At 45.1% G+C, this 19,511-nt stretch overlaps 4 protein-coding genes across 4 annotated transcripts; 1 reads left to right on the top strand and 3 right to left on the bottom strand.

Moving 5' to 3' along the window:
- Positions 1–45: 45 nt before the first annotated feature.
- On the bottom strand, positions 46–547 carry LOC6591930 (60S ribosomal protein L27). The gene has a single exon (XM_002017396.2). The coding sequence runs from the start codon at positions 537–539 to the stop codon at positions 132–134; it is 408 nt and encodes a 135-aa protein (XP_002017432.1). The 5' UTR covers positions 540–547; the 3' UTR covers positions 46–131.
- Positions 548–2,055: 1,508 nt separating this feature from the next.
- LOC6591929 (probable cardiolipin synthase (CMP-forming)) lies at positions 2,056–3,618 on the bottom strand. Its single transcript, XM_002017395.2, has 5 exons — positions 3,558–3,618; positions 2,861–3,441; positions 2,576–2,791; positions 2,375–2,510; positions 2,056–2,309 (listed from the first exon to the last, which is right to left on the bottom strand). Exons 2-5 carry the CDS (start codon positions 3,374–3,376, stop codon positions 2,194–2,196), a joined length of 984 nt encoding a protein of 327 aa, XP_002017431.2. The 5' UTR covers positions 3,377–3,441; positions 3,558–3,618; the 3' UTR covers positions 2,056–2,193.
- Positions 3,619–3,690: 72 nt separating this feature from the next.
- Positions 3,691–5,622, top strand: LOC6591927 (DNA repair protein complementing XP-G cells homolog). The gene is made up of 2 exons (XM_002017393.2): positions 3,691–3,857; positions 3,928–5,622. Exons 1-2 carry the CDS (start codon positions 3,744–3,746, stop codon positions 5,548–5,550), a joined length of 1,737 nt encoding a protein of 578 aa, XP_002017429.1. The 5' UTR covers positions 3,691–3,743; the 3' UTR covers positions 5,551–5,622.
- LOC6591926 (YEATS domain-containing protein 2) lies at positions 5,555–6,886 on the bottom strand. The gene is made up of 3 exons (XM_026993574.1): positions 5,984–6,886; positions 5,744–5,925; positions 5,555–5,597 (listed from the first exon to the last, which is right to left on the bottom strand). Exons 1-3 carry the CDS (start codon positions 6,884–6,886, stop codon positions 5,555–5,557), a joined length of 1,128 nt encoding a protein of 375 aa, XP_026849375.1.
- Between the last annotated feature and the right edge of the window lie 12,625 nt (positions 6,887–19,511).

Below are 19,511 nucleotides of genomic sequence, written 5' to 3'. Positions count from 1 at the left end.
AAGACCATACCACACATTCGCACAGAAATAACACATTTTTCATACTTCGGTCATTTAAATCAGAATTGTTTTTTTATTTAACCTTAAAAAAACGACGACAATAAATCATCATCATCCCATTAGTTTCTAGCTTAGAAACGCAGCTTCTGGAAGAACCACTTGTTCTTGCCCTCCTTGTAGATGGACTCAAACTTGACGCGGGTCTGGAAACGGTGTGTCTTGCGCTTGACGGGATCCTTCAGGTCCTTGGGCGACAGTTTCTCGAAGCTGATGTCATGCGCCGTGTAGCGGGTGGGCATCAGATGGTTGTAGTTCAGGCTCTTCAGGAAAGGCTTGATCTTAGACTTCTTCTTCAACTTGTTCTTGCCCATTTTCTTGGTCACCTTGCGAGGGTACCTATCGATACCGGCGACCAGAGCATGCCCGAAGGGTTTCTCCGGGGTGCCATCGTCGGAGGTCTTGACGATGATGGCCTTGCGGCCAGCGTAACGTCCGCTAAGGACGATTACGATCTTGCCCTGCTTCATGATTTTCCTCATCTTGGCGGCTGTATAAGTCAATCGTTGTTATTGGTCGAGGGTGGAGGAGGCGTACATTCATGAAATTGGAAGACAAAAATTCACATTGTTAGCAAAGTTGTCTTTAAATCACTTATAGTTATTAAAGTAATACATTTTCACTCTTCAAATGTTCGTTCCTTGCACAAACAAAAGTATTTTTCTTAAACATCGGTTATGTCTTCGTTTTGTTTTGTTTGTCTTTTTCGACAAGGCTTTATTTTGCTTTAATTGGCGAATATGCATGTCAATATCTATCTTATCAATTGCTCTGAACAGTTCCTCAACACTTTTCACTATTATTCTTCAATGTTGGTTTGTTACTTAAATGGAATTTTAAGATTTTATTTTCACACAACTTACAGGTCTGTTCAGCGACCGGAAAAGAAAGAAAAGGAAGACGTCGATAGCATGAGTTTGACAGCTGACAGCTGGGATTTATCGTCAAAATATACCGTCCGACTCTCAGAAATATACCAAAATATACCGTCTCGTTTAAAAAATATACCGTAAATATACTGACTGAAATATTTAAATCAAATAAGTTTATATGGATATATTATATGTTTTGTATATCAAATACATATTAAAACTAACTTATCAGTACTAATTTGAATACTAGTCCCTGGGCTCTGTTAAACGGACCAACATGGCAAGTACCCTGATGAATAGTATGATAGCAGGAAACGGACGCGACAGAATGATAGCTCGTGTTAATATTCCTGAATACCTGCGGCATATTCAATCTAAACAACTGTGCGTATGTCGCCAGCTTTTTAAAGTGGCTCAGCTTGAATGGTGTACACTACAGGGCCAAATTTCGCCGAAAAACAAATCTGCTCCACCAATAACCAGCCAATAACTGTTTAGTTCCTGGCGAAAAGATCAGTTCGGCCATCGATTTCGTCATCTTTGGGCGGCGTTTGTTCTTCTTAGGCTTCTGATAATTAATGGCCCCGTCTTCGGCGATGCGATTTTCAATCATCTCCGTGGAAAAGCAGTCTCCATTTTGTAGTTCACTGTACCCAAAAATAACACCCTTTACATGTATTCCCCGGAATATACATATCTTGGCTATGTTAAAGATGTTTAGGCGTGACATAATCCATGGAGCTTTCGCGGCGTTTAATGCGCAAAACTTGGTCTCCGGATGCTTGGCGGCCAGGATCTTCAGGTGATTTTCCAGTTGGCGGCATCGCTTGTCTCCTGGTCTAAAGAAGTGGCACACAAGCCATGATTCAGGATCTATCTCATGCGTTAACTTGATGAGTTCAGACTGGTCGGCCAGCCTGATGTAGGTTTTATTCTTCTTGCTCTTTGCTTCCATCTTGCTTCGCCAAGTTCTTTAAAGACTATGGGTTAATGATTGATATTAATGAATTCAATTTAATTGGTATTGACTTACTCTCCCTTACAACTCCCTCCTAAGATCTGCAGTATGGTATCTGCTATCGCTTGTTGTCGTTTTACAATCTAGATTTAGCTGGCAATACGACCATTAACAAAATATGTATATTTATTTACTTGTACGGGGGTACTCATGTATGTACAAATCACATTACATACTAATCATTGCGATATTAGAAATACTACTCTTTTGCAATAGTATTCTTGATATAGAACAAAATGCTCAGCACTACGTCTTCTTTTGGATAATCTTAAATGTATTATGCCTGTTCATAACATAGCTCAGAGCAGTGGCAGCGGTTGTCAGTCCGGTCAGATACCAGAGGCCATGTAGGGCAGGATGGTCTGTGCGCAGATAGCAGATAGATATTAGGTTGTGATCCTTGGTTCGAATACATTGAAGAGCTTACCCAAATAGTTCCAAATGGGAGCTCCTAGACTTAGGCCAATCGTAGCCAGTTGCACGCCCGTGTTGATTTTGCTGAGCAGAGTGGGCTCCAACTGAGCCGTTACATGGGTGGCATCGAAGTAACGCGAAAAGGTTTTCTATTGAAAGAACGAACAGAGTTAGCCAATCATCCGCTTATTCTAATGCCAGGTGACACACTCACTGGAGGGGGCAGACTTATGTAGCGAATGACAAATCCAGCGGCTAATAGGAACACATCACGAAACACAACAATACCCGCCAGCCACATGGGCATCAGATCGGTATAGCAGAGCGAAATCACCAGGGAACCCATCAGCAGCTTGTCGGCCATCGGATCTAGGAAGGAGCCCGCCTTGGTGGCCTGCGAGGGCCAACGCCGAGCAATCTGCCCATCCAACTGTACAGAACAAGAACTAGAGGTTAAACGGGATACCGATTTGAATCAACATTTAATCTTAATCCTTACCAGATCCGAGACTCCGGCAATTGCTAGTAGACTCATGCCGAACGTAAAGTCGCCCTGGACAATAACATAACCAATATAGGGAGAGAGTATGGCACGGCTGATTGTCAACATGTTAGGTATGGTCATGATATTCTCACGCTCCTCGCGTATCTCAACGATCTTCTCGCGGACCCGCTCTTGCACTTTGTGGCGTGCCTCTCTGATGTCGTCGACAAGGAAATTCTTACGCTCAATGAACTCGGCTCGCTGCTTGTCGATAACACCTTGCAGTAGAACGCGTCCTTGCAAGGTGCGAAGATGCAGCGAATGCTTCTTGGAATCCGCATACAGCCGAAGTCGGGCCACGTCCCAGTTGCGGCGCTGCTTGATGTCCAGGAAGGAGATGCGAATGAAGCCGGTGGCAGCGGCATAACGATTTAGGCAGTTGACAAAGCTACTGCCACCCACTCCCAGTACGTGCTCCAGGGTCGAGGCTCTATGGTGAAGTCCTTGGCGAAAAACCATGGCTGGCAGCATGATCTGATGCCAGGCTTAAATACTCAGGTACGAACTCTGCAGAGTGGCACCTTAACGTTTACGTACTGCCAACAAATATACAGAGAAATTTTATTTTACCAAATTTATTTTGATTAGCTCAGCATGGCCTTGTGCCATTTGGCCGGACGATGACCCTTGGAATCATTCCATAAATCCTTACCATTAAATATCGTTGCTATAGTGTTACACTCAAGTGTAACACAACATGAGTGCTGTGTACGTATCTAAATTCGTAGAAATAAGGGATTTTACAAGAATTTAGAAAATTTTGTTTTTATTTTTTATTACACAAGTCGGCGATGAGGTAGTGGTGGGCAAACTATCGATTGCACTATCGATTCATGCAATGGCTACTTATGTTTTGGGTTTGTTTCATCGCCTGTGCAAGCTGCTCTACTACCGGGTGAGGCCAGTCTTCATATTCGATGGATGTACGCCTCAACTGAAAAGGGATACGATTGTGGGTTATTCTTTTGCCTCTGTCTTTGTCGCACTTGCAAGACTAACATTTGTTGATGCTCTCTTTTTAGGCGCGTCGTCAGCAGCAGCGCAATAAACTTAGCAACGAAGCAGACCGCATACAGGCTCTTCTCCTGCAGTCCCTGGCCAGGGAGAAGGTTGTGCAACAGGCGCTGGGCAAGAATGCTGAGCTTTTGTTGAAATCACCGGTGAAACGACCGCCGCCCAGCAAGTCCAAAAACGATGAGGATGATCTATTTAAGCTGCCAGAATTGCCGGCTTTGGCCGCTGGGCAGGATAACCCAGATGAAAGCGGCCAGGATTTGGACTACACCAGTGCCAGTGCCACTTCGGATAGCTCATTTGATGAGTCCACCGCTCGACATGCGTACAATTCGAGTCTGCAGGCCATCGATGTCAAGAGTCAGAACTTTAAGAACCTTCCCGCCGACGTTCGTCACGAGAAACTCACCGACATCAAGGAGACGCGCAAACAGTCTTCGTGGGGGCGCCTGCATGAGTTACCCGCCCGCAGCGATGACTTCTGCTCCTTCCAGATGAAGCGTCTGCTGAAGCGACGCGCCGTCCAGGAGAGCCTGGAGCAGGCGGAACAGGAAATGGGCGGACACACGCTTACCTATTCCGAGCTGTGTGACTTTTTCAGCGAGGAGGGTATTGTAACGCCCACGGCCATAGAGCAGAGCACGCGGCAAATCATGCAAATATGCTCGGATGAGCATACGCGATTCCTGCTGGTCAGGGATCTCAAGAAGAAGGCATTGGAGAGCACCAAAACCGAGATGAAAATGGAGACAATTGAGGAGCTGCCAGAGACAAAGCCGCCAGTTGATGAGGAGAAGCCATCTACATCCAGCAAGGCGGAGACTGTTGAAATGGGCACTGAATACGATGCGGACTTGGCGCAGGCCTTGGCCCTCTCACTGGAAGAGAGCACCACAAAAGTGTATGACGAGAAGGACTACGACTATGACTCGGATCAGGAGTTGCGGCTCAATCGCGCTCAAAGCAAACAGTTGCGACACGCAGCCAAGGGTCCGGCCAGGGCATACATGATTGAATATGGCGGCATGAACGATGAGGAGGTGGGCAACATAATGGAGTCCACTCAATTGAATGATACGCAAAGCCTCGAACACTTACTAGGCACAACTGTAGTCCCCGTCGATATAGCAAACGATTCAGTGGAGGAGGCCAAGCAACTCTCAAAGGCCATTGAAGAGAGCAAGAAGACTCTCCTAGAGGATAAGGTACAGATAATAGACACGGATACGGACTCTGATTTGGAGGAAGTTGTGGAAACCAAGGCATCGGCTGGTCTAGAAATTCGTTTGGACATCACTAATAATCTAAAACCCACCAACGATCTATTTGCGGATATATTCGAAGAGGACTCTGGCAAGGAAAAAGCGGCAGATGAAAGCGAAGATGATGAAGATTTCATAGAAGTACCAGAGAGTGAGGAATTGAAGATCATTGAAGATTCACAGGAGAAACCAATCACAGATGAAACTAGTCCAGGAACTGAAATAATCGAAGTAAAAGAAAGCCAAGAAGAAATGAAATGGCTCAATCTGCTCGATGTCGTCGCTCATTTCGATCTTGTTGATGCCGGCAAAGAGGTTGTCATCCAGTTCCTCTTTGTTTTGGGTGATGGATATCGTTCGGGGCTTTAAACACTCAATGGGGGGTGGGAAGGGAGCTGGAGCAAGAGCAGAAGGAGCTGGAAGAGCAGCAGCAGAAGGTGAAGGAGCAGCCACAGGCATTGGGGGAGGAGGAGGCTCGATTGGTTCCTGCTTGACCTTAGCTCGTTCCGCTCTCAACCAAATCTCGACAGTAGTCTCCGCCCCCATCGTATGAAGGCCACACATTGTCTTATCCAGCACGACCGTGTGCATGAGTTGCACGGGCTTTTGGCGCAGATGCTCGTGGAAGAACAGCTGTATCCGCATGGGGAACTCGCCCCAGCCACGACGATTCAACTGAAATGGCGGCGCATGAACATCCACAATGTCGTTGGGCCGATACGAATGATGCAGCTGAAAGCGCACCTAAAATGAAAATAGAATGAGTTAAAAAGGTTGCACTGGCTAACAGCGACAGACTCACCTTCTTGATATACGTCTCCAGGGGTTTTGGCAGATCTTTGCCCTGGACATAGACCAGCCATTTGTAGACAAGGGCCTGGCCACCATTCTCCAATGTAGTTTTGCCATCCCCACCAATGTATTTGGATGTGTTGCCCACCACAAAGTTGAATTTGTTCTTGTTGTTCAATCGCGAAGAATTCAGCTCCAGTTGCTGCTGCTGTTGCCGCTCGTGTGCCTGACGACTGGTGCATGGCTGCTCATCTTCCACCTTGATATTGATTGATTGCTGCTGTTGATCTTTTGAATGATCGATGACAATTCCCTGCTCGCGAATCTTTTGCTGTCTGCGACGCTCCGCACGGCGGTGCGCTGGGTTTCGCTGCCTTATCGTCTGCTTGGCCAGTGTGGCAGCCGTGCGCTCTGGCAGGTGGTTCTGGATGAGCAATGGGCGCTTTCCGACAATCTTCTTAATGGCCGGATGCAGAGGCAACTGTGGACCAGCGCTTTCATCGCTGAACAGTGATTCGCCCAGGGGAACCTGTTGCTTCCTATAGTACTCGCTGACCACTTCAAAGCGCAGCTTGTCCAGCAGTTGACGCGCCTGCAGCAGTCGTCTATCTATCTCGGCCAGCTGCTCATCCTTAAGCGAGATTTCCCTCTGAAATTCTACGCGGACGATCTCACAGATACGCTCCACCTTCTCCGTTGTGTCTGGCACGGGCACGCGCTGTGGCTGAGCTGATTTATCCAACTCTTCTTCCTCCTCCTCGGCCGCCGACTCCGTCTCCAGTTTCGTCCGCTTTTGCTGGTTTGTAGCTGCATCCTCACTATCTTCATTAGTTGAAGCTGTTTGGAGATAGTCTGGATCGTGGTACTCGCTGTGTTTGCGCTTCTTTGGCGTCGCTGGCGCGCTCTGCTCCATGTGCTGTGCGCGGCGCTTAAAATCGTTGGCACACGCACAAGGCTCTTATCACCTGTGTTCGCAGAAAATATATTTCAAGTTATGCCGAAGCTGGTTGCACATTTATGCCGACTTTTTGGTAATATTTACCGAAAATCGTACATACACACACACACACGCATAGGCATGCCGAGAGGGAAGAGCGAGCCAGAGAGAGAGAGAGAGAAGTGGCGGTATGTCAACACTTTTGCCAAAGTGCCGTAGAGTGGAGATGGTCACACTATTGGCTTGAAATCCCGCGCCCAACGCTTTTGTTTGCCAAGTGAAAGATTCGCTTCGACAAGGGCTCCATCTTCGGTGGCAAAATCAGCCTCAGTGAGGATGGGGCTATCGACGAGCCCGCCTTGTCGTTGTCGTGCATTGGGCAGGTCCTGAATCCTTTGCAGCAGCAGGTGAGGGAGAGCGTCGACCGTCAGCAGTCCCTGGTGGCAGACATTCAGAGCGCCCATGGAGCTTTCGTCTCGGAGACGGGAAGCTGTGGCAGCTCGCGCGACACCCTACGATAGCTACATTGAGCTGTCGGGCAATCTCCAGGAGGGAACTAAATTCTACAACGACCTCACCCAGCTGCTGGTCGTATTCCAGAACAAGATCAGCGACTTTGTGTTTGCCCGCAAAACGGAAAAGGAGGAGCTCATGAAGGACCTAACTACAGCGTCGAGCCGACAAGCTTGCCCGGCTACGCCCTCTCTGCCCTCGCACTATGCCTCCAGTCGTTTAATTGGATTAAATTTAATTACGCTTCCACTTAACCAAAGCGAACGCTGTTATGGCTTGGTGCTCTGTCGGTGGACTGCCCGCCGTCTTGAATATGCAAATGAAGTCGCGGTAAACGTTTATGACTTAATATAAACTTTGGCATCTGCTTGACCATGACCTTACCTTATCATCCCGCTAATTTAGCCAAAAGTTGCCTACCGCGAATCTGTTCTACATTTAATAAATGAATTTACTGACAAGCCACGGCGTTGACCCCCTTTTAATGGCGATTCTGAGCTAATAATTATAAAACTGTCAGGTGTGCTTTTTGGCCAAACCAAACAGCAGCAAAACAAACGTTAAAAATAATAGCATCTCTTTTCGGTTTGTCCTTTGAGTCACGTCCTGGCACGTTCGATGTGCACCTGGGCCATCATCGTAATTGCAGGTGGAGGGACAGGAGAGCGCGCCATAAGTTGCCAAAAGAAAGTTGCAATCCCTCCCGAGTGTCCACACTGCATCAGCATTAATAATAAACTGCAGGCGAAGGTGTTCGACACAATAATGTCCGTGGCATGTCAAGCGTCATTTTGTATGTTAATTTTCACCATCCACCATTTTTACTTATTCTTTTTATCATTTTTCCTGATTTTCTCAATGGCACTCAGGGCTACTCAGTAGCTCTCTGCCATAAACAGGAAGCGCCAGAGGGAAACCGTGGAAAGAAGCGGAGTCACAGAGACGGCGGAAGAGATTGACAACTTTTGCGATACTCTTGTTCGAGGTATAAAGATTTTATAGAGAAGGATTCAAGGAATATTTAGAACTACGCTTACACATTATAGTTCATTTCTGTATATGTGTTTTTGAGGAGTCTACATACGTAGACATTCGGCGAACAAATATCTGAAGGGCTACAGCTTTCTTAATCCTTAAACGGATTTTCGTAGAGTTCCTATGTGTAATTTGTTCATATAAGCTGTTATTATGAGCGGAAAGGAAACTTGAGGCTAAAGGAATCCTAAAGTAGAGCATTTTACACTTCCGCTTAGTTTAAAAAGCTCATTAACAGGTAGCCAAAAAAGTTTACAAAGGGAATTTCAGTTTGGCATTCGATTTTTGTTTCCTGCCTTCTTTTTTTTATAATATTCATTTAATTTTTTTTGTGCACGCCTCATTGCGCTTCATTAATCAAAAGTAATTTTCCGCCTTTCACACTGGACCTCCCGCATCAGCCCCTCCCTCCATTTTACCTGGCGTAGTGAAGATGGCAAACGTCAGCAGCAGCAGCAGCAGCAGCAGCAGCAGCAGCAGAGGAAAATAAGTAGAAACTGGGAAAGAAACGGCAGGAAAAAAAGGAAAATGATGTCGGCCATTTTGCATTAAGGTTGGACATTTCCCTTGTTCTTTCCCCCCCCCGTTGCCACGATGTATGGGTGTGTATCTGTGTGAGCCGCTAATTAACTGTTTTACATTAAGTGGCCATAAAGGCAGCCGAACGCCGAACATTTTAGTCTATTTTAATGCGCTTCGAGTGGCTGGCGGGCGTGATCGGCTCGGACAATGAGGAACCACTGGCCATTAGCGGCAATTTCTTTCTCTCTCTCTCTCTCTCTCTGAGCCGCAGACTTCTCTTCAGCCGACATTGGCCATTTTCTTAAATGATTTACGACTGCTTTAAAGGCCAAACCATAAAAACAGCCAACTTCATCTGGACCGAGGTCTACTACGGTGCTCAACACTCGCTCCTTGGTGCCCAGTGCCCAGTGCCCGGTGTTTTCCTTTGTGCTTAATTTAATTAAATACTTGCTCGGCCGTTTGCTCTGTCTCTCTCTCTCTCCTTCTGCCAAAAATGGTTAATGTGGTCAGCATAAATTGTGGCAAGCTCATTTGGCTTTAAATTATTTGCGGCCTCCTCTAACGCTTGTGGGTCGGAATAAACGATACATATATGAACTGGCAATTGGTTCGTCTAATGAGAGAGAATCCAAGTCCGAGTCGAGGCTCTGCCAGATGCGGTCCAAGATTTATCGTGCCAAAGGTGTTTCCACACTGAGAGAAATACCAACAGTCATGAGATTAATGGTGGTCTGATTTTGTAGAAAACAAACAGAGAAACTCTTTTTTTGTTCATAAATTGATTTCTGAACGTGGGAGCGTTCCTACAAAGATTTATTTTTGACCGAAGTCCACTCTTTCAGATGTTATTTCTCAGTGTATTTTATATGGAATTTCTGGACTGAGGTAAATCAAAAATCCGCACAAAATTACAAGTTGAATTTGTGGCGAGAAAAGTTGGGCAGCCAGCCCCTTCAGGTATTCGGATCTAGGTCCTTCAATTCCGCAACTGCCCAAAGTCCGCCCACAAATCACAAGCCAATGACGACTAATTAGAGTGCAAAAAGGGAGGACCGGCAAAGGCTTCTCTTCAGCAGAGTAACAATGACTTTTCACAAAACTCCAACTATTTTCAAGCTGTGCTATGGACTAAGGACTGGCCCTAGCCGAGCCTCACCCCAGCCCCAGCAGACCCTCGTCGAGTCGTCCCCCAACTTTGCTTTGTTCTAAGTTATCAACCCACAAGTGGCGGCAAACTTTTGCTTTACGGTGTCGCCATCTTTTTTCTAGGCCCCCCCCGATGGTGGGACGTGTGACGGGGGACGGTGGGCGGGGGGCGCAACTTAAAAGAAGATTAAACCACAGCTGGCAGTGGGCCGCCAAGAGCGGATTCGGTCGGATCCACCAACAGAGCCAGACCACTTTGAACCGCTCCTGGTTGGAGTCCGGACTCGGTCGAGGACTCTCTTGAAATGAGAACGTTTGGCGATTTTCAGGCGACACTTGTCGAAAGTTACGCGTAATTATAACAATGTGCGAGGGGGAGGCAGCAGGAAGAGAAGGCGTTCCGATGGGCGTTGCTCTATGGTATGGGCCACATTTTAGTTTATGCCTTTACAATGCCCTAACATCAAAAGTTGGGACTCGGGGCAGGAGGTTCAACTATGCGGGCTGCCCCGGCGAGCAGTGCTACGGGTGCGCGGTCTCCGGAGTCGCGGAGTCCCGGAGATAGGTGTCGCATGAGGGGCCAGGGAAACCGCATAGAAATTAACAAATGTGCATGAAGTCACCAGTAAACAAAAGACAAACGATAAGCGAAAGTTCAAAGGTTCTTTACACACAATATATTGTGTGTGTTTGTTGCTGCTGGGAGATCTCTAACCCCGATAATGATAAAACGTTCTCGTACACCCAGAGAAAACACCTATACAGTTTTAATACTTACATGTCTACATTTTTGCATTAGTATCATATTTAAAGCAAATGTATTTTATGTCTAAAATAAGTACTTTCATATTTTTATTACATATACTTCCTACAAATGTAATGAATGTATTATATTTATTTTAAAGTGTTTTTTATTATGTTTATACATAGTATATGAACCGTGAGAAACGATTTTTAATATGGTTTTTTCTTATGTTTAAATCAAAGGGAATTATATTTAATTTTAATATGTTTTTTTTTTTATGAGAGAAATATTTAATTATGCCATTTTTTTTTTGCCATTTTTCTCAGCTTAGAAAATTATTATTATTATTATTTACTCTATATTTTGTTAATATATATACTAAGGAATTACTTTACAAAATGGATAAATTATTTAAAAATACTCCTTAATTTATCAGCATTTTTTTTGAAGTTATCCACACTTTAAAACGAAGAGCATTCAAAGTCCTTCTGGGCCACACAAAAAATGGCACCGAACAAAACCCGAGATATCACAAGAACTTTCCTTGAGCTCCCCCTCATGTTGCTGCTGGAAGCTGGGAAATTCTTTCGCCCTCGTTTGCAATGCCAAATAAGGGAAAAGGAAATTTTGTTTCAAATTGAAAGCATCTCCATGGCGACAACATTAATTCGCTTTTAATATAATGAAGCCACTTAAATGCCAGGACAATGAATCAGGAAGCTAAAAGATGGAAGCTGAAGAGGCTGAGGCGGAGGCGGAGGCAAAGCCAGAAACATCAATCAAAATTTTCATGAGGAGGGTACGAAAAACTATAATAAAATCATTAGTCTGGTAATCCCCAAACGTTTCCGAATCAAAATAAAATCATCAGCCTGGAATGATGATGAATGGTGCGGTAGTGCCTCGTCTCGGCATTTGCCCTGCCTACACAGACCCGACCCCCCCAGTGGCCACCGGCAGCAGTCATGACAAAAATAGGAATCTTTCTGCACTCCAATCTCTTTTTAATAAACAAAACAAAACACACAGAGGAGCAACACCCAAATGATTGTGTTGGGGGCCATGGCATGCTTCAGCAGCTAACACTCGACGGTCAGAGACGCAGAAACAACAACGACTCAACGGCGTCATTATCGGGGAAAACGTCTTGCATTGCCACAGTCCCAGTTCCACCCGGGCCCCAGTCCCAGTCACAGTCCCAGTCCCGACCTCGAATCCCTGAAAATGGTTTCTTTTGATACCCTAGGAGGGAGTGTTTCAATTTGGGAGACATACTTGCCATCACTCTAATCCAGAAAATACTCTTATGAACTATACATGTGCCTGACCAGCCTCCAAAAGCATATGGTGGCTACGATCATGTCTTTCTGCTTTGGTTATAGTCGTAGGTATCGAATTTTTGAAGACAGACCCTCATGAAATAGGATTTGTAGGAATAGGCTTGTAGCAATCCAATGAAACGATGGGTTTCTATTCTAAAAGGCCTGTCAAGCATGTTATTGTGTTTTAAGCGAATCTATTAATTCTTTTTGAAGAGTCCAATTGCCGAAAGAGTGTTAAAAAAGTGGAAGGCATTTCAATCTAAAAAAATGATAAACTTTCCCGAAAATATGTATTATTGAAAATATATATTGAATGTTTCGGGTCGTCGCCCGAAGCTGTATTTAGTCTGAGCCCTTTAGTCTGAAATAAAATACTTATTCCAAGGGTATCTAAAGTTTCATATTGCGAGTTTTTTCTACATCTATTTTTTTTGGGGAAGAAAAATGAAAATGTTTAACGGAAAAAATAAAATACTCACGTTTCTCCCAGGCGAACGTGATTCAATTTGTTTTGTTGGTTAGAAAACTAAAATAGCAAAAGCAAAGCGCCAAAGAAAAGCGGAAAATATAACTAAAGCCAGAATGGAGAATGCGAGTAAAGCTGAGGAAAGGAACAGCAAAACAGAGAAGCACAGCAAACCAAGGCGAAAACAGGAAAAATTATAGAACAAGCTAAAACCAGTGGACAGGGGACAGGGGACAGGGGAGACCGAGGAGAAGGAGGAGGAGCGCCTTAAATGTGGGCGCCTCTGTCGGTCACTCGGTCTGTTCCGCTCGACCATCCAAAAAAAGGAGAGGAAAGAAAAAAACAAAAACGTTGGGAAAATGGAAAAATGCTAAAAGGCAGCTGGATGAGTCTTAAAGCTAGGATTGAGGCGATTCCTTTCTGGTTGGGGTTTCGTTTCTGCCACGGGGCTCCCTAGAGGCAGATATGGGGCAAACGGGGGGATCCGGTATTAATGGGACTGGTGCAGTGCAGTCCCTGCTACTCCTCAGCCCAGAAGGGAAGGTGGTGGAGGGGCAGGGTGGCATCTATTGGAGAGGGCGGAAAGTGCAGTTGGTGAAAAGTTTACTTAAAATTTATTTGGCATAACTAACAAATTGAGTTGGAAATGAAAGAGTATACAAATGAAAATATGGAAATGTAAGCTTATTTTGCTGTATAAGTTGGGGAAACAGATTGCAAATCTAGTTACAACCAGTGGGATTTATTTTGTCCATCTAAATGGAGGATATATTTGGCTGAGATACAGATACAAAATATTAAAGTTTACTCCTGCGACTGCCTAGACTCATGAAAAGATTAATATTTAGCCAGGAACTTGGAAAAGACTTGAAAGGAATTTTCAAACTAGTACAAAATCATTATACATATATAAATTCCCTTAGTAGCTAATCACAAACTAAATATGGCGATCAGAAATATGATGTTTGCTAGGTTCCATACTTTTATTGTATTATAATATTTTACGATTTCCCGGAGTGAATTCTTCAACACACCATTGCATTGCGAAATCCTTTAGCCACTCTCGCGCTCTTCTAAATGAAGCTAAATATGTTGTGGTCGGAGCACACACCCACAGTTCTACACAACCCGACAATCCAGCCCACCACCCTACTGGTTCGGTACATACCCATGTGTAGGGGGACACATATTGTAGATTGTAACATGGCCTGGCATTGTGCAGACTGGACCACATGTCGAAGGTCGTTTTAAATTAGTTTTACTTCTGCCTCTTCATGTTTATTTATTTATTTATTTTTTTTTGGTCCTTTCGTTTTTTGTGGGTGTTCGAGTGCGTGTCTGTGTGTGGGTTTGTTGTTAATCCTCTACATGGGACTCTGGTCGATCTTTAACAATGTGTGCCATGGGATTTGCCTTCCAAATAGTTGGTGCATTGCGTGGCGGTTCTGTGGCAGTCCGCCGTTTTGACAATTACGTTAGAAATTTACGTCACGTAAGTGAATAGCCATCACCATCGCCAAAGAAATCCCAAACTCATCTAGCTCTCGACTCTGGACTCCGGACTCTTCGACTGTCGTTGTAGAAGCGCTTACTCATGCCCAGGCTCCTCTGCAGGGAATCTCTCCTTCTGGTTGTCATGTCATTGCGTGGACCCGTACCCGTACATATTTATTTGCTTGAGCCACGTGTAACAGCATTCGACATAATCAACAACTTCATTCTGGGAAAATGCCTGGCAATATCCCCAGGACTACTGGGAGGCGAAAAGGAAGAGGCGGCAGCTATTGGTAGGGGGAGGCTCTTCCAATTGTTGACAACTTGTGCTTGTCCCCCTCACCCCTCACCACCGCTACTCAGCAAAAAAAAAAGTAATAACAAAATTATATTGGCAAAAGGTGCGTAGTCCTTTTGGCACCTGTCATGACAGCAATGTGTGGCCAGAGTTTTCAAAATAATAAAGAAATTCTGTTCTACCATTTGGAAATGATGATTGTGGAGTGAAGGAACACTTTCAATTCCGTTAAAATGTTTGAAATTCGTTTGTAAATGTTAGGAAAATTGGTTTAAACAAGTAGTCTACAATTTATCATCATCATCAATTCAACCGGAATCCAAAACCCTTTCAAAATCCCCTCATAGATGTCCTTAAAAAATATTGAAATTTCTTTTCTTTTATTTTCATAATTTTCTTGTACATTAACCTGTCTGCTGTTTGAAGGTCCTACTATTCTTAGAAACCTCTCAATAACTCTCTCCAAAGCACGCTTTGTGTCATCCGCAGCCAGAATCCCGGCCTGGCGCAATGTCAAAATCGGCAGCGTCAGAAGCAGCAGGGGGGGACAGACAGGAGGACAACGTCTGCAATGTTTCTTTATTGGAAATGTCGTAAAAGTCGATAACAGGCCAACAGATCCAGGCTGGTGGTGGAGTGGGTTCGAGCAGGTCTGGATGGGATGCAGGTCACAAGCAATTTAATGTCAATTTTGGTATTAAACGTGCTGGCTGCCAATTCACCTGCTGCTCCTGCTGCCAGCCTGCTGGGCCTCTGTCTGTCTCTGTCTGCCATACACGGGCTGCCGGACTTGGCCTGTTTTTCCCAGCTGCCACACGCACTCTATATAGAACAACTAAGATTGGGCCAACATAGTGGCCAGTGGGCGGCGTTTTGATAACTTGGCGAAATGAATGTTGACTGACCACTGGCATTCGATTAAATCTAATTAATTTCGCTGCAAGCTCCACGCCTTACGTGTATCTCTCTGTTGATTTATTTGTTCTAATAGTTTTCCGATTTGTTTGCCTGCCATTAATTAGGTTTTCCCTGGAAGTTGGCGATTAGTCTGACACGAGTACTCCGAGTGGTACGAGACATGGACGAGATGGATTTGCAGCTGTTACTGCTCTTGGCACTGCATATCCTGTCACGCACACTATTTAACATGTTAACAAAATGGCGACCAGCTCTCAGGCACACGCACGCACATATTGCAGAGTGCAGGCTGCTGCTGCTGTTGCTGCCAACGCCAGCCGCAGTGAACTTTTCCTTTTCCCCTTAAGAAACGGAAAAAATGTGAAAAGAAAACTCTCTGCTCGCTTCGTGTTCGGTGCACGGTGCTCCACATCTGGCGCTGGCAGTGGCACTGGCATTTCAAGTTGAAAATTTGCAAACAAGCCAGAAACGACGCACAGAAATTATATGTGCCGGCTTGGAAATTAAGTTGAGGTTCTCGAGAGCATATTAAATAAAATAAAAATAATGCATACATTAAGGAAATATTTCTCATACGGCAAATGTTGAATACCCTTAGCAAGAATCGTCTACGAATTGATTTTTCAGTTCGAAATTGATTCAATGTCCTGAAGAATAAATTATGTGTAAAATCTTGATATACGATTTTTCAGAGAGTCCAAGATAAATTCATCTAAAAATTTACTTAGAAATAGAAAATATTTTAATTTAATTTTTATAATCATTATTTGGTTATAGAAAACGATTTTACTTGTACTTCGCTTCTGCAGATTTCCAGAGCGATTCTTAAAATGATTCTTGCAGGGGTTCCCTATTTATGGTGACCTCTGAAACATATTGTACCCCCAATAGAGAGATATTTTCAATGGAAACTTTTCAATATTGTGGTGCAGCAGCGTTTACTTAGCTTCCCGCAGTGTGGCAGCCGCTATGCGAAAGTAATTTTGCCCGACACAAGGTCAGAGAAAGAAATCGCGAAAGTTTTTCCAGCACACACCACATGAAAAAGTGAAATTTAAGCCACACACGCCGAGCGGCAAGCGGCATGCGGCATGCGGCGAGCGGGAAGAAGGCGACAGGCGACAGTTTGCGCCAAGGCCAGAAGACGCGTGGGGCATGCCGCACACACTTCAACTCACACACTCACACACACTCGGTTTGCTGTTAAGTCAGCTGCCGCCATTTTGTAGCCATTATTTCATGCCAAACAAAAGCCGCTTACGCCCCCTGGCCCTTCAGTTTCTTCTTGGGTTTTTTTCGGATTGGATCTGGCTGTTGCCTTTGGCTTGAGGATGATGAATTTTCCTCACGCTCCCAGAACTGTCTGCAAAGTTATTTTATTTTGTGTCAAACAATGGAGAGACACTCGGAGCGCACAGGGATTGGATTGGGAGAACTCGTCGCTTGATTAGAACTTGTGGAGTACAGGCCACACGGCAATTAGGCAAATTGCCGAGCTGCATTTTAAACTCCCACATGCTTATCGACTTTGGCTCTGATTAGACCCCCTCGTCCCTCCAAAAGGTGGGAACACGATGGAAAGGCTCTCAGGTGTAATTACATTAACAATTCCGAAAACATTTTCCCAGTTTGTGTTTGGGTGGAGCCCTCAAAACACATCCCCTAACCCATATCACACCGCACCACACCACACCACACCACACCGGAGTCCTGCAATGTCACTCACTGCTGGGCATTCAATGTGGCACGAAACGTATCCATTATTCAGAACGTGGTGCAAACAACTCGACCGACAAGCCGGCAACGTTGGCCTGCGTGTAAGACGCAGTGGCTACATGTACATGCCCTCCGACTCTTGCCCACATTCCATGGCCTACGCACAGCATATTCGGCATCTGAACTTGCTACTCTGCTAACCTTGTGCATCTGCCATGCAATTGGCCCCGGGATACCCCGAGCAATAACAACAAGCACCACAAGAGCCAAACTGCAATGTACTGCAAGGATGTGCAAACACGACGCTGCCCAGCCGTTGGTGCGATGGAATCGGTGCTGTGGTGGTGCTCCACAGTGAGGTCCACTGACCTGCTCGTAATTAAAGCCCGCCAGCTGGCGGTTATAAGGTAACTCTCGGTAACAGAAGTGCCACGAAGGAGTACAATGGCCCCACATGGTAGCGATAACCAAAAGCACATAGAGTCCTCTTATATGGATGTCGGTTTACATCCGCTTAACTATCAAAATGTTATCAACAATTATGAATTAATTTCATGTTGGTGGATTTACGCAGAAGAGCAGAATGCATCAATAAAATATTAAAGCAGTTAAGCAGAAAATTTGTATCGCATCGGAGCAAAAACATTCGATTGATCGCTACACATTGTGATTAAGTTAGGCAAAAGTACGCTTACTATTCAAATGGTAATTGTCTCGTATCTACAAATTAACAAAGATGTAAAATGAGTCCTTGAGGATGGTTAAAAGCTGTAAATTCCGTTAGACTTGCAGGTCATGTTAAAGCCAAATCAAATGGATTGTAAGGACGATTCATGAAGCCCTATGCTATCGCCAACTCACGCACCCATCAATAAAATAACATTAAAGGTGCAATCCCATTAAGTGGGCTAATCAGGAATGAAGCTAATCAATGGAACACCATTTTCTCTCACACTCGAGTGTCCAAGTATCTTCGATAATTCGAGCCTTTGTTATCGTCAATTTCACATCACAAAAGAACGGCAATCAACCATCAATTGCGAGCCATGAAATGCAATTGCATCTGCAGATAGAGTCGCCTTTGACAAATAACGGGCAAAAAAAAAATACAAAAGGGTTCGCTCAGGGAGAAGTTATCGTTGGCTGCGCATCGCTAACAAAGTACAGTCCCAGCAGCGTTACCAATGACAGCCATGTTTCTTGCATCAGGAGTCACACTGAGTGGACTCTCGGATGCACGCTTCCCTTCCGTTTCAGCCGCAATTCTGGCCACACTTCCTTGTTATATTTCTTTTGGCCAGATGCTCGGTCTCATTGGCTTTTGGTGCTTCCTCTTTCGCTCTCTCTCTCTGTTTCTCTCTGTGTGTGTGTGCTTTGTGGGTGCGGGGGTTTATGTTTGGTAGCCGCCTGCGGCTGGCAAAACGACAAAATGTATGCGATGTTCCGGCTGAATTGCAGATTTTCATCCTCATCCTGCCACACACCCACACACTCACTCACTCACTAACTCGTGTCGCTTATTCCCTTCGCCTTCATGTGCAAGTCGGTTCCCCTGGCCCGACATGCTCGTAGCTTTCACTTAGTTTGCTCTTGGGGCAGCACGAGGAGCAGGACGAGGGACAATGTTTTGCCATTTGGCCGCATATTGCTAATGGAATGGCATACACACTCACACACACACATACATTCGAAAGAGCACACACATCTACCTTGCATTAGCCGGGGGATTATCCGGTTCCAGTTCCCCGGCATACTTTCGGGATCATATCTAAATTGAAAAAGTTATCGGAGCCGTGTGTCAAATGTGTCGCTCTTTATTTGCATTTTATTTTCATGGCAAACGTGTGCCTGGCGCGGCGTGTAATCGATTCAAATCGATTCCGCTTACAACACGCCCCCGCGACATGACGCTGACAGCCGGCTGTCCGGTTGGCAATAAACAAAAATAATGTTGCCTGCTTCCAGGCGCGCTACATAAATTATAACATTAAAGACACCGAAGGGCATACAAATCTTATATTTATTCGCTGAAATCGCTGCGTCGGACTTTCCCTTCCACCAGTCCAGGGTCGGGGCCTCGGCACATTTGCTGATAATTCTCGCCCATAAATTAACCAAACAAAAGTTTTCCCCTGTTTTCACAGTTCCACAGAGAGTTTCCGTCGAAGGTTGAAAATGTTATGGGGGCACGAAATTAAAATCTGCTGATGCTTAGACAGTCGGTTTAACTGGCAGTCCACCAAAGCCAACCCAACCGGAATCCATGCCGAATCCATTCTCCACCGGAATGTGCGGAGCCATTAGTGACTGCAATACAATTTGCTCATTTGACGCCTAAACTTTGCCCCCCTCCTCCCTAACCTCCCCCGAAGCATATCAATAGGTCACCGGACGAACCTCATTACGTATTGATGCCCTCTCAT

This window comes from Drosophila persimilis, unplaced genomic scaffold, assembly GCF_003286085.1.
Source record: "Drosophila persimilis strain 14011-0111.01,24,50 unplaced genomic scaffold, DperRS2 tig00000000-arrow-pilon, whole genome shotgun sequence".
NCBI lineage: Eukaryota > Metazoa > Arthropoda > Insecta > Diptera > Drosophilidae > Drosophila > Drosophila persimilis.
Note: the sequence above shows the minus strand (reverse complement) of the source record. Positions and strands in the feature narration are given on the sequence as shown.